The 15,212-nt window shown below is 37.9% G+C and overlaps 1 protein-coding gene across 1 annotated transcript in view; it reads left to right on the top strand.

Annotated features, from left to right (window-relative positions):
- Positions 1-15,212, top strand: part of RNF17 (ring finger protein 17) — a gene marked incomplete at its 5' end in the record, with an annotated part of 94,277 nt that overhangs the window by 44,486 nt on the left and 34,579 nt on the right. Inside the window, 7 exons of the mRNA XM_081046130.1 lie at positions 1,333-1,486; positions 4,137-4,252; positions 8,925-9,045; positions 11,921-12,041; positions 13,314-13,541; positions 14,240-14,390; positions 14,545-14,663. Of these exons, the coding sequence (XP_080902256.1) occupies positions 1,333-1,486; positions 4,137-4,252; positions 8,925-9,045; positions 11,921-12,041; positions 13,314-13,541; positions 14,240-14,390; positions 14,545-14,663 (1,010 nt within the window). The remainder of the gene's footprint in view (positions 1-1,332; positions 1,487-4,136; positions 4,253-8,924; positions 9,046-11,920; positions 12,042-13,313; positions 13,542-14,239; positions 14,391-14,544; positions 14,664-15,212) is intronic.

Below are 15,212 nucleotides of genomic sequence, written 5' to 3'. Positions count from 1 at the left end.
TGAATTGCTTAGTGGCCACCAGGGGGAAACCACGGACGGTACAATGGAGGGATCAGAATCAGCATGGATCATAATCAGCATTCCAGTCCCTAGGTGAACCTTAGCATATTCACAGTGATTTCAGTAATACTGCCTTTTTTTTTGGGGGGGGGGGGGTCGGGTAAAGGGGAACAGGACTTTATTGGGGAACAGTGTGTACTTTCAGGCCTTTTTTCCAAGTCAAGTTGTTGTCCTTTCAGTCTTAGTTGTGGAGGCCGCAGCTCAGCTCCAGGTCCAGTTGCCGTTTCTAGTTGCAGGGGGCACAACCCACCATCTCTTGTGGGACTGGAGGAATTGAACCGCAACCTTGTGGTTGAGAGCCCATGCTCCAACCAACTGAGCCATCCGGGAGCTCAGCGGGAGCTCAGCCACAGCTCAGCAGCAGCTCAGCTCAAGGTGCCCTGTTCAATCTTAGTTGCAGGGGGCACAGCCCACCATCCCTTGCGGGACTCGAGGAATTGAACTGGCAATCTTGTGGTTGAGAGCCCACTGGCCCATGTGGGAATCGAACCGGCAGCCTTCGGAATTAGGAGCATGGAGCACTAACCGCCTGAGCCACCGGGCCGGCCCCAGTAATACTGTCTTTTGATGTGTAGTTATGATGTATTCTAGCCAAAAAGGGTTGACTTAAATCCACCAAATCTGTAGATGTAACTTTTGGGAAATTCAGGGAATCGACCCTACTCATTGAAGGAACAAGTTAAATAACATCATGAGGACATAGCCACATAAATCCAAAGGATGGGGCATTCTGTAGAAAAATAGGAGACTCTTCAACAAGACAGGAACATTAAAAAAAAAAAAAAAAAAAAAGGAACACAGGCCTAGACTTACTGAGATAACCAGATAACCAGATATAATGTGTAGTCTTGGATTGGATACTGGTTTTGGTCAGTTGGGAAAATCGAAATACGGTCTAGAAGTACTAGTAGGAACACTTAGACCGAAATAGAAAAAGTGAGAATTGACAGAAAAATGCATGTTATCAAATTGTATGAATGGTATATTCTCATTTTTGATAAAAAACAAAAGTATGGAAAGTGTGTGCAGAAAAATATCTAGAAGGATAGTTAAGGTATCTGAGAAATATGATTAAAAAAATTTTATGTGTATATATGCTAATTTTATATAATTCTTCTGAAATGAAATATTTCAGATATAAATTACATAATGATTTATGTCTGATTCCAATTCTGACATTTCATAATTTTATGAACAGTGCCTATTATACATGCAACATTTAAATTTTAAGTGTTTATGAAACTACAGTGTTTTAATCCCTTTTTTTCTTAGATAGAGAGCCTGGATTTTTTATTTCTATTAAAGACAATTGATGATTTCTATAAAAGTAAAGATGGGGAAAATCTGGACATCCTCTGTCCTGTTCAAGATCAAGCCTGTGTAGCTAAATTTGAAGATGGAGTTTGGTACCGAGCGAAAGTCATTGGTAGGAAATTACACACTATTTCTACAGGGAAATGTTATGCTTAAAAACTGCTACCATTTGAGTTGGTACAAATTAAATCATGGAAGTGATATTATTTGATCTTACCATTTTTCTCTGTCATGTGTGTTTATAAACTTGTATCAATTAAATAACTATGAATGTTATGTTCTCATTTTTGATAAAAACAAAAGTATGGAAAGTGTGTGCAGAAAAATATCTAGAAGGATACTGAAGGTATCTGATTTAAAAATGTTGGGAGATAAATCTCTGACTCCTTAGATTTCATTTGATTTGAGTAGGACATAATGTTTTCTAATGTCTGCCTTATTTAAAAAGTTAAATGATCCTAAACATTCCACCCTCTTCCTAAAAGGCAAATATTTTTAAGTTGTTTTAGCTGTTTATTTTGGTGTTTGCCTGTGTTATATCTTGTAAATAATATGTAATACTTTGTTCATACTTCAGTCTTAGATATTTATCATTACATTAGGTAAGTTTTAGATCTCTTATAGCTCTCTTGTACCCTTCTTAGCCCCCATAGTTGACAATTTTTAGTTAAATTAATAGCCTGTGTAAATATTTTCACTGCTAAACTATAAAATATACTTTAATTCTGAGTTAATAATTGCATCAACTTTTCACTTTCTTTTATGGCTACAGCTTCTTAATACTTCAAAACAGTTTTCTACACAATTAGACTTTCAGATAATTTTTTTTTTAACGGTGGAAACATTTTTCTGTCTTCTGCTCCAATTAGACTGCTTGTCCCCTAGGCTTACTACACTTTTGTTATTCTGGGAATTTATTTCACTTGGCAGTGCACTTCATTGTTCTCCTGTATGGGACCCTTTGTTTTCTGGATCCCATGTTTCCTTCTTTGGTTTACTCCCTTATTTTGATGGAGCGTTTTCTGGTTGTTTCTTCATAGAGAATAAATGGTAGGTAAATTTTGAGACCTTCCATGTCTCCTGACTCTCCTCTCATGCATGATTGATAATTTGGGTACAAAATGTTCTTTAAATTCCGCCCCATATCTATTTATTTTGTTTAAAACTGAATCTTCATCAGAGACTTGAGGAATAGAAAGGATCTAATGTCATTGGTACAGTTGAGAATGTCCTTCTAGCATGAAGATTCCAGTGGAAGTGGGGAGAGGTTCCCTCACCTTCTTACCTACACTTACAGTGACAAGTGTCTTCTCAGTCACCACAGATGCTTATCACTGTAGGGCCTAAGTTCTTTGCAGTGTCATCTTGACTACCAGTGTTGCTCCCACCTGGGTCCATGTCTGTCAAGGAGCAAAGAACACCAGTACTTTTCCCATATTGAAATCAATATGCACTGTGTTAATCCTTAAGTTTGAAAACAATGGCAACAGGTTTAGCAGCACCTTACATACATGTTCTGAGAGCAGCTAAAGTCAGCTGGATGTTTTGAGTGTTTATAAAAAGGTCAGTTTGTGATAGGTCTTTATTCAAACTTCGATGTTTTTGAAATTCCAGAGGTTTTTTTGGTGTCCTTAAAATACAGAGATTAGATTGACATAGAGATCTATCTATGCTAATATTTCACAATATCCTCCAAAATGAAAAATTTTTAAATGTCGTAGTTAGATATTATTATATGAATGAATCTTTTGTCTGATTATTAAATCTTTTGCCTTGTTTGATAACCTATGTTGATCTAACAAACTAAGAAGCAATAACAATAAGCATTAAGTGCTTGCTTTGTGCTTGTGCTTTGCAAAGTTTTTTTTTTTTTCTCTTCTTCCACCTCCCACCCCCACTCCGGTTCAAGCCGTGGTTTCTCAGTCTTGTTGAGTAGGACATAGCTCCCTGGCCCAGGCTGGTATTAGGAGCCCTGCGCTCCTCCCTGGCTGAGGCAGTCGGTCACCAGTCATCAGTCACCACTCATGGCAGCTCTTGCCGCTGCCGGCCACTCACGCTGGCCACCAGCTGCTTATGCCAGCACACGGTAGCCCACAGCAGCGCACAGCAGTACAGAGCAGCCCTCAGCAGCTCACGGCAGTCCAGCTCCAGGGAGAGCCATTGTTCACAATCTTAGCTGTAGAGGGCGCAGCTCACCGGCCTATGTGGGAATCAAACTGGCAACCTCAGTGTTAGGAGCACGGCTGAGCCACCGGGCCAGCCCCTGCCAGGTATTTTAAATAGGTGAATCCTCAAAAAATGAAAATGGGTATACCCATTTTACAGATGAAATAATGACGGTTGGGGAGAAAAAGCAACTTGCTCAGGGTAATATCTTAAATATATTAACTAGCTTGTTTAGAGCCACATGTCATTCAAGTGATTGTGCTAGGGTTCTAGCCCAGTCGATCTAACTAAAAGCCTAATTCTTAATTTTCAGGCCATAACACTGGACGTTTGTCATTTTGTTAACCGATTTTGGTTGTTCCTTGGATATCTTGTTAGTTTCCCATTCACCAAGTCTGAACAACTGTGCCTTATGGTTGATTTCTTGAAGTTCACATGTTAGGAATATTTTTTACATTTTAAAAAATACTAAGTTTGTATGTTGAACCTAAAAGCATTCTGATCTTGTTAACTATAGATAGATCGATATAAATTTAACTAGATAGTTCTCTCTATCCTTTACACATTTGTGATTGCTAATTTTGTAATTTTTGAAGGATTGCCTGGACATCGTGAAGTTGAAGTTAAATATGTGGACTTTGGCAATACTGCAAAAATAACACTTAAAGAAATGCGTAAAATAAAGGATGAGTTTCTGAATCCCCCAGAGAAGGTAATCTACTTATTGTGAATCATAGGATTAGAATTTTAGCACATGTATGAAAGTATTTTTAGAAGTTAATTTCACCATATAAATGTTCTGTTAACTACCATTTTTGTCTATAAATAATTCCTGTTACATGGACTATAGAAAAGAGATGTTGTTTAAGAAATAATATGTATGTCTTAGCAAATAAGCATTAATTATAAACATGTATATACATTTGTCTTTTTTATTGAAGTATAATTGACTTACAGTAATGTATTGTTTTCTGGTGTACAATGTAGTCATTCAGTATTACAAAGTGATCACTACCGTAAGTGTAGTTACCTCTGTCAACATACAAAGTTATTACAGTATTACTGACTATATTCTTTTTGCTGTTTATTACATTCCTGTGACTTACTTGTTTCATACCTGGAAATTTGTACCCCCTAACCTTTTCACCTGTTTCACCCATCCCCTCCCCACCATCCCTTTGGCAACCACCAGTTTATTCTCTTATCTGTCAGTCCATTTCTGTTATATTTTGTTTGTCCATTTGTTTTGTTTTTTAGGTTCAACAAATAAGTAAAATCATTTGGTATTTGTCTGTCTTTTCCTGACTTTCCACCTAAGTAATGCCCTCAAGTTTCATCCATACTGTTGCAAATGGCAAGATTTCATTCTTTGTATGGCTGTGCTATATTCCATTGGATATATGTACCAAAACTTCTTTATCCATTCGTCTATCAGAGGACACTTAGTTTGCTTCCTAATATTTGCTCTTGTAAATGATGCTGCAATGAACATAAGTGTGCATATGTGTTTTCAAATTACTGTTTTTGTTTTCTTTGGATAAATACACAAACATGGAATTGCTGGGTTGTATGCTGTATAGCGCATTGGTCAGGCATCTACATAGTCTGTGACATGATCCCTTTGATAAGCCCAGTGCCCATCTAGTACATGATCTTTACAACATTGTTGATTATATTCCACATACTGTCTTAACTGTCAGTTTGTATTTCTTAATGTCTTCACCTTTTTCACCCTGCCCCCAACCCCATTCCCATCCATCACCCCAATAGATCTAGTACCCATCTGGCACCATACCTAGTAATTACAATATTATTGACTCTATTCCTTATGCTATACCCTACATCCCCATAACTACTGTATAACAATCAACCTGAACTTGTTAATCCCTTCCTGTTTCACTGGTCCTTAACCCCCCTCCCATCTTAAAGAAATCCCGCTATGATTCCTTGTAATACTGGTTTGGTGGCGATGAACTTCTTCTGCTTTTTCTTGTCTGGGAAGCTCTTTATCTGTCCTTCAATTCTAAGTGACAGCTTGCTGGATAGAGCAATCTTGGTTGTATGTCATTGCTTTTCATCATCGCTTGGAATATTTTCTGCCACTCCCTTCTTGTCTGAAAAAGCTTCTGTTGAGAAATCAGCTGATAGTCTTCCTTGTAGGTAACTAACTGCTTTTCTCTTTCTGTTTTAAGCTTCTCTCTTTGTATTTAACCTTTGTCATTTTAATTATGATGTGTCTTGGTGTTGGCCTCCTTGCGTTTATCTTGTTTGGGACTCTATCTGCTTCCTGGGCTGTTTGTCCATTTCCTTTACCAGGTTAGGGAAGTTTTCTGTCATTTTTTCAAATAGGTTTTCAATTCCTTGTTCTCTCTCTTCTCCTTCTGGTATCCCTATAATGTGAATGTTAGTACGCTTGATATTGTCTCGGAGGCCCCTTAAACTCTACTCAATTTTTTGGGTTCTTTTCTCTTTTTTAAAAAAATTTTATTGGGGAACAGTGTGTTTCGCCAAGGTCCATCAGCTCCAGGTCATTGTCCTTGAATCTAGTTGTGGAGGGCGCACCTCAGCTACCAAGTCCAGTCGCTGTTTTCAATCTTTAGTTGCAGGGGGGCACAGCTCACCATTCCATGCAGGAATTGAACTGGCAACCTTGTAGATAGCTCACGCTCTAACCAACTTAGCCATCCAGCCGCCCCTCTGGAAGCTCAGTGGCAGCTCGTTGTCTTCAATCTAGTTGTGGAGGGTGTAGCTCACTGGCGCATGTGGGAATTGAACCAGTAACGCTGTTGTTCAGAGCTTGCGCTCTAACCAACTGAGCCATCTGGCTGCCCTGGATTCATTTTTCTTTTTGCTGTTCTGGTTGGGTGTTTTCTGCTACCTGATCTTCTACATCGCTAGTTGGATCCTCTGCTTCATCTAATCTACTGTTGATTCCCTGTAATATATTCTTCATTTCCATTATAGTATCCTTTATTCTGATTCATTCTTTCTTATGGTTTCCATTTCTATTTTTATGTTTCCTACCTCTTTGTTGAAATTCTTTTTGAGAGCATTGAGCATCCTCATAACCAGTGTTTGAAACTCTGCATCTGGTAGATAGCTTGTTTCCATTTTGTTTAGTTCTTTTTCAGGAGCTTTGTTCTGTTATTTTATTTGGACATGTTTCTTTGTCTCCCCATTTTGGCTGCCTCTCTGTGTTTGTTTCTATGTATTAGGCAGGGCTGCTCTGTCTCCCAGTCTTAGTAGAATGACCTTATGTAGTAGATGTGCTGTGGGGCTCAGTGGTGCAGTCTTTCTGGTCACCTGAGCCACGTGTTCCTGGTATGTCCCTTGTGAGGGTTGTGTGTGCTCTCCTCTTGTAATTGAGCCTTGGTTGATAATTGCACATCAATGTGAGGGACTGACCCCTGGGCTCAAGGGTTGTGAGGAATGGCCTTGACTATGCTGGACGAGTTGTGCAGGGGCTGAACCTACCGAGCAGGATCTGTCTCAGCAGGACTCTGGTGCCTGCCCAATCTGTCCCTTGGGTGTGTTGTTCTTGGAGGCAGTTGGGTGATGCCCTAGCTCATTTTAAAGCTGTCCACTGGGGGTTCCAGCCCCAGGACCACCTTGGAGGGGATCCACTGTAGGTCTTCAGCCACAGCCCGTGTCCCACTTGGGACCACCCAGCGGGAGCCACAAAGAAATCAGCAGATGGCCGCTGCACATGCTGTGCTTTGATACGTCTTAAGAGGCCAAGCCATGAACCAAGGTTGGCTGCTGCTAGTGCCGGCTTAGGGGTGCTCAGCCAGAGGTACAGGGCATGCTCAAGCCAGATGCTGCTTGTCTGGGTTCTGCAAATCTTTGAGAGTCTAGGAAAAGCCTGCAGCTTAAGCCAACGCAGACGGTCTGCATGAAAAAGCCCTGAAAGCATCCTGGATTTGCCTGAAAGTTGGGCAGGGCCAGGTCTCAAATCGCCAGGGCATGGTGAGCGAACTGGTGAGACTCACACGCTGGGGAGGGGGAGGACTCAGCAAAGAAACAATGGCCTCTACCAGCTCCCCTGTCCAGGAGAAAGCTGCCTCTCCAGCCCCCGCCCCAAGTCGGACAACTCAATTCCCCACCATTTGTCCCTGCCGCCTTTCCAGCTTCTGCCCCAGCGCTGGAGCTCAGAGCGATTCCGATTCCGTTGGTGGGTAAGTCCGTGTGCTGTCCCTTTAAGAGGAGCACCTGTGAGTGCAGCCGCCCTCAGTCTCAGTCACAATCTCTCCTGGTCTCACAGCCAGAAATTATAGGGACTTCTCTTCCCGGCATTGGAACCCTGGGCTGCAGTGGGGCTGGAATCTCTCGCTCTTAGGGGGTGGAGGGGACCCCCGCAGCCGAAATAGCCTTCCCGATCTTTAATGATCACACACGTGTGTGGGACCAGCCCGTTCTGTGTCTCTGACCTTCACACTCATGTGTGGGACCAGCCTGTTCTGCATCTCTGACCTTCCTACCAGTCTGGAGGTGGCTTTTTCTGCACCTCCTTAGTTGAAAAGCTTCAGTTCAGCTTGATTTTAGGTGATTGTCAGTAATGGTGGTTTAGTAGGTTAGTTGTAATTTTGATGTGGTTGTGTGAGGAGGTAACCACAGTGTTTACCTACTGCGCCCTCTTGGTTGTCCTTCATTTGTGTCTTTATAAGTACTTCCCAGTCTGCAGCTTTTAATGTCATTTTGAAATACCTATAAATATGGTAAGAGTATGACATATTATGTGAACAGCGCTCATCACATGAGTACTTTTACTGTGATTCCATTTATATTTTATATAACTTGTGCAAGAGAAAGAGAGAAGAAAACTTATTCTCCTGGAATCCTCCTCCCCAGAGATTAGCAATGTGAAGGGGGCTTATTTTCTAATTCATATATTCCTGTGGTATTCAAATAGTTATTGAACAATAGTTTTCATTTTTAAAATGGGTGGAATGTTTTAGAAAAAACTTGAAAATACAGATGCACAAAACTAGGGGAATCACTCAGAATTACTCAATATTTTAATATTTTTGAAATATGTACTTCTAATATGCATCTTCTGTGTTTTTAACAATTATGCGATTAGACTGTAGCCGTATAACCTATAAATGCTTTTCTCATTTAACAATATACCGTAAGTGTCTATAACTCTTTTAATGAATGCTTGTTTTGACAGTATCTGAATACAGTAATTCCAACCAAATGCTCTGTTGATTCCAGTTATTTGCATTTTTAAAGTACTACTATAGACATCTTTGCACATTTATTTTCTGAATATGTATTAAATTCAAACCCAAAATTTAGTTTGAACACACATAAAATTTATTTTAATTCTAAAATAACTAAAAATTAAGTCTACTTTCTTAATGGTACAATTTTGTTTGACACAGGCAATTAAATGTAAGCTGGCCTATATTGAGCCATGTAAAAGGACAATGCAATGGTCCAAAAAAGCTAAAGAAAAATTTGAAGAAAAGACTCAAGATAAATTTATGACATGTTCAGTCATTAGTAAGTTATTTTCTGTTTTTTTTTTTTTTTTTGGTATGTGTTCATACGTAATTTTAAATGAGAATAACATTATGAAATAACATTCTCCAGATCTTATAATAAATTCAGTGTGTCATCACTAAGAGTAGAGAGAGATAACATTAATTGAAATTAGGTAAAACGGAATAATATCTTCTCCAGGCTCTAGAGTCTAAAATCAGCACGAGGCAAAAATTACTAGTAAAGATCAGGTCACCCTTAATATGGCCTCTTGAAAGCCCTAAAGCCAGGAATTAGCTTCTCTTATTTCTGTTTGTATTTTTGAGAGGGCTTTGTACTTGATTTTGTAATGATGGATCCCAACATTTAATTTTCAGGAAAGTGAGAGGAGGTGGGACATAACTGGTAAATAGTTTTTGTTTGTTTGGCATCATTTCATTTGACCGAAGTGAATTCAACAGTAGGCTCTCAGCATATCTTGAAGAAACTTGCTTCTTTTTTTGGAATAGTTTGGGTCTGAGACATAGGCTGAAACTGGCCAACAATTTTGTAACCCTACAAGTTATGAAAATCAAAAGTTTAATGGCAAAATCTTGATATAAGGATATAGTCTTTATCTATACAATGAATATTTAGAAAGTAGGTCCTCACTTAACGTCATCGATAGGTTCTGTGACTTTAAGAGAAACAACGTATAAGGAAACCAATTTTACTGCAGATTAATTGATATAAACAAGAGTTAGGTTCCCATGGCAGCTCATCAATGTTATAACAAAATAACATTATTCAGGGACATGCTGGATATTCCACTTCAGGATAGTAATGCTTCTTTATGGGATGCTGCCTCAGAACCTGGTAGGGGTATTAGAAAATATTCAACTTGTCTCAGTTTTCAGAATTCTGAAATACATCTGGTTCCAGGGGATTTGGAGAGGGGGATTGGGAATCTGTTATTTATCTGGGGTTTTGATATGTTCCAAAGCTCCAACCCACGTTGGCTGTGTTGGTTTTAATGAGTACTAGCACAGGATACACAAGACCATGTTTATTTGTGGTTGATTTGTGGGACTTTCAAGGGTAATTTTTACTATATCCATTTTTCCCCCTTTTATCATACTTCCATTGAATGAACCCAACCATAAGATCATTAGCTTGTTTTACAATGAGGAAATTGAAGCTTAGAGATCAACTGCTCAAGGGCAGGTAACCTAGAAGTGATGACATATCTCTGATCATTTACTCAGTCTGATACAAGAAATTGTTCTGAAGAAATAGTTCCATTGAGGAAGAATATGATTATAGGAATTGTATCCTTAGTCTATAGAATTTTTATATTTGGGTTTTCTGATACGAGCAGTAAAGTAAGGGCCACTTAGTCCTGAAGTAACCTCACTGATTTTTCAGCTGACTTTAACCTAGGTAATTCTGCTTCCCAACTTTGGTTTTGGTACTTTATTCTGTTGGTTTTTAGCTCCTCCCTTGAATGTTTCTCTGCCGTAGACAACCCATTAAGACCTGCCGTAGACAACCCATTAAGACCTGACTCCCTGGGTTTCTTTCTTGACTCCTCCTTTTTCTTTCTCAGTTATTTGTTATGCCATCAACTTCCAAACACTAGTCAAACCATAATTATTAACCCACATAATTTGATGTAAGGAGTGCCAGAAGGCCCTGCTGAACCTAAAAATAACTTTCTCCATTAATTTGCACAATGATGAACTTGAAAGTTACGGACATTTATAATGAGAACTACCACAGAAGAGAATGGGAGCCTCCCATTAATATACACTGTTACCTTATAAAACAAGGGACATTTAAATTTTAGTTAGAAGCAGAGCAGGGAGATGGTAGAGATACTGAACACAGGGAAAGTTGGCCCTGATGGAATAAAGAACTTGATGTATGGGAAGTATGAAATCAAAGAACCAAAGGGAACATAAGAGACAGAAAGTAAGGAGATAAAAGTTTATTGAGGCTCAGCTTTTATTTTTAGATAATATATCTGATCCATTGAAAAGTAGTCGGGAATGATTTTTAAGTTCTTGAAAAAAGTTTTGTAATATGTATTCTTATGGCTAATTGATACATGATATTACTGCTGATAACAATTTATCTTTTTATTTGGAATCATCATTGTGACTAGCAGCTATCAGAAGGTGTAGGTATAAACTGATCCCAGTGCATGGCAGTGTGTGTCACCTAGAGAAATTCCTCTGTCATTTACCCATATACTTATTGAGCAGGTTCTCTGTGTTGTGTACCATAAATAAGTAAATAGGCACATGAGATGAAAGCTTTGCCCTCAGATAACTCCTAATTTTAAGAAATAGAGCTAATGAACCAGCAACCAGTTTGGTTTCTAAAAGAAATTAAGTTTGATGGTTTGTCCTGAGATCAGAGGGATGGGGAAAAATTCCAGTTGATTAATGAGGGTTCTAAATTGACTTTCTGTTAAACTTTGTGCCATTCTTATAAAAACCATAAATCTTCGCAAATAATTACTGACCTGAATTAACTTTCATTCATTACTTTTGTCCTATGGGACCTGGCTAAAACCAATAAAATAGTATAAAAACATAAAAGAACAATTCTTCAATGACTATATGTCAATTTGTACTTTTCTGAGTCTAAAAGATTTAAACTGCTTTTGGTTCATTATAGAACAGCACACAATAACCTAAAAGGGACATTTCATTAATTTTTAAGTGCTGTAGGTAACATTGGTAGTTCTTTTATGTCTGCAAAGTCCCTAAAGAGAAACTTTGACATTAGCAAGAAACCTCATGGATGCAAAGTAAAGGAGATTAAGTTTCCAGTTGTCTTTTTAATTGCTTCGTTTAGTATATTTTGGGTCATATTTGTTTCTTTCCCCAAACTAGTCTTAATGATTTTACAGAAATTCTGGAAGATAATGTGCTCTTAATTGAGCTTTTTGATTCTCTTGGTGCCCCTGGAATGATCCCTACCAGTATTAATTACCAGCTAGTCAAAGAAGGCCTAGCATCTTATGAAGCAGGGTAAGTAGACCTGTAAACTTTTAGTTCATATGTAACACTTTGTTCACAAGAAGAGAAACTGTCATATTGTTCCCCTACTTAGGTCATAGATGGGAGTTATTCCCTATTAGTGGGTCAGGAAAAATAATGGAAGTCATTAGTTTAATGGGGGAATAGAGTGTCTTTCCCACCATCTCTAAGGAACCCTGAATCTTGAGAATGGCTCCTAGAAATTGAAAGTGAGTCAAGAAAAGGATACTGACATCTTCTAGGTGGAACGTCTGTCTGCTTAGGCAGCCTCTTGTACCTGTTTGACAGGAGAATTAACAAGAGAAATGGCAGGACAGAGAGTAAGTGGAGTGGTGGAGTAGCCTACATTCCCATTTGGAGATATGTGAATTTTTCATGTTTTCAGGCAAGTTGAAGAGAGACCTGGTTAGGTGCTTTAGATGGGAGTTAGCCGCATGTATATGATAAATGAGTCCAGGAGAGTGAATGAAATGATCACTGTCATCATTCATCTCAGTCTCCCTTGATGAAGATGGAACTCTGAGGATTATCACTTATAGGAAATCACTTATAAGTGATATAAGAAAGAAAAGTCCAAAAAAAAAATGGTAGATCAGGAACCTGAGGCTGAGGGAAAACCAGGAACCAAAGAAAGAGCCTTGCAAGGGAAGAGTAGCTAGTGATCAGAGTTTATGTCAACTGAGGGCTGAAAGTTGTCCATTAGATTTATAGCAAAAATTTATCATTTTGATTAGTTAAATCACAAACTTATTATGAAAGAAATCAAGTTTTTCCTTTATGGAAATAAAAAATGACATGTAATCATCTGTGGTTAGAGTGTGAACTAATCTGATTTATTAAATGTTTTGAAGACTTCATTTAATAATTTTGCTCCTTAACACCCTTTGTTAGCAGTTGTTTTCCACTTGTATGCTCATTGGAGAACAGATTGATGTTTTTTTAATCATGGAGAAATAGTCAAGTTATCAAAAAAAGCTGAATAATTCTCCTGTGGGAGTGCAAAATATCAATGGGAAATGGTGAAATTAGCGAAATTGGTATTTTAAACTTTTTAAAATAGAAAGTTGGACTTTTAGGCTTTTTTGTGCTTGCTTTGGTGGTAGTTAAGAACTCTTTTTTAAAAAAAAGACTAAAATTGCTACTGATATCAAAACTGGGAAGTAATGAGTCATAGCTAAAACTTGTTCATTTCTAGATCTAAGCAAATGCAAACAAATGCTTTGCAAACTACTGGTTTTGCTAATGGGTTTCATTATTTTTCAGATATACTATCAAAGATAATTCCAAAAAGCATGTTGAAGTATGGGATCCTTCTCCAGAAGAAATTATTTCAAATGAAGTAAACAACTTAAATTCTGTGTCTGCAAAATCTCTACCTAATGAGAATCTCCAATCACTTTACAATAGGGAACTGCCTGTGCATATCTGTAATGTAGTATCTCCTGAGAAGATTTATGTTCAGTGGTTATTAACAGAAAACTTACTTAATAGGTATAAGATATAAAGAAAATATATATTGTATATAGTTTTATTCTTTTTTTCTATATTTTGTTTCAAAGATCTAGAAGTCATAAATATAGAATTTTAAAAGTAGCAAAATTATTTCAGCTAAGTACTCACTAGACACTAGTTAAATGCATGCAAGTGTATCTTTACTGGTTATTTTCACTGCATTAGAATTTATTCATTCCACAAATTCTCACTGAGCACCTATTATTTGACAGCTTATAATTTGACAGTTCTAGGTAGTGGGGATACAGTGGTAAAAACATGGAAAAGTCTTTGCTGTCATGGAGCTTCAATTCTAGTAGAGGGAGAGACAGTGAACAAATAAAGTATTTAGTGTAGCAGATGGTAATAAAGACACTGGAGAAAATTACAGCAGCTGGGGAGGAAGACAATTTTAGGATGATCAAGGAAGACCTCACAGAAACAGTGACATTTAAAATGGATCCTGAAGGAGGAGAGGGAGAAAGCCATGTAGCTATCTGGGGGACGTTCATCTCAGGTAGAGGGAAGTGCCACTGTGAAGGCCCTGCAGTGGCAGAAGCTTGGATAGTCAAGTAAGGACAAAGTTACAGTTTGGCTGGAGTAGGATGAGTAAGGGAGGCCAATAGAAGGCATATGGTTAGAGAATTACATGTTATAAGAAAGGGTTTAGGAAGCTAAAATACATTTTCTTTATATAGTTTACAGGAAAACATGGTAGCTGCTTATGAAAACTCAAAATGGGAACCTGTTAAATGGGAAAATGATATGCACTGTGCTGTGAAGATGCCAGATAACAATGAGTGGCGAAGAGGCCAGATCGTCAGGATGGTTACAGACACGCTGGTAGAGGTAAATGCAAAGGGAAAGGTATAATCATGAAAGTGAATGCATTTCATATTTTTATACTGGAGTTACTTAATCCAGTTTTTATTCTGCTTTTCAGTTTGCAAAAGATATTTGGAAATATTGTCTTTCCATAGACTTAAAGTTATTGTTTTCATAGGTCTTGCTGTATGACGTGGGTACTGAAGTAGTAGTGAATATTAGCTGTTTACGAGAACTTCAAGAAAACCTAAAGACAATGGGAAGATTATCTTTGGAATGCTCTCTTGTTGACATAAGGTAGTTTTTAACTGAGTAAATTTTCTTACCTTTCAATGCGATTTTAAATGTTCTTTCTGGATAGGTTCTTGTCAGGTTTAATTTTGCTGACATATTCTGAAATATCTATAAAATCTAGTTAATTTCAAGGTTTTAAAGAAGAGGAAAAGATAAAAATTTGGAACACATACATTTTAGTGGTATTAAGGAACTAGAGATAGGTGAGTATGACAGGTATCTAGATACCCTGTTTCCCCAAAAATAAGTTCTAGCCAGACAGTCAGCTCTAATGCATCTTTTGGAGCAAAAATTAATGTAAGACCTGGTATTGTATTGTATTATATTATACCCGGTCTTATTTTACTATAAGGGTTATGTATGCCATTTTGAAATGGCTTCAAAAAAGAATGAAGCCATTTTACTATAAGAGTAAAATAAGATCGGGTCTTATATTAATTTTATAGTAAAATAAGACCGGGTATAATACAATACAGTATAATACCGGGTCTTACATTAATTTTTGCTCCAAAAGATACATTAGAGCTGATTGTCCGGCTAGGTCTTATTTTC

The sequence above is a fragment of the Rhinolophus hipposideros genome, assembly GCF_964194185.1.
Source record: "Rhinolophus hipposideros genome assembly, chromosome: 4".
Classification (NCBI taxonomy): Eukaryota; Metazoa; Chordata; class Mammalia; order Chiroptera; family Rhinolophidae; genus Rhinolophus; species Rhinolophus hipposideros.
The sequence above is the reverse complement of the archived record's forward strand: the minus strand, read 5'-3'. Positions and strand labels throughout refer to the sequence as shown.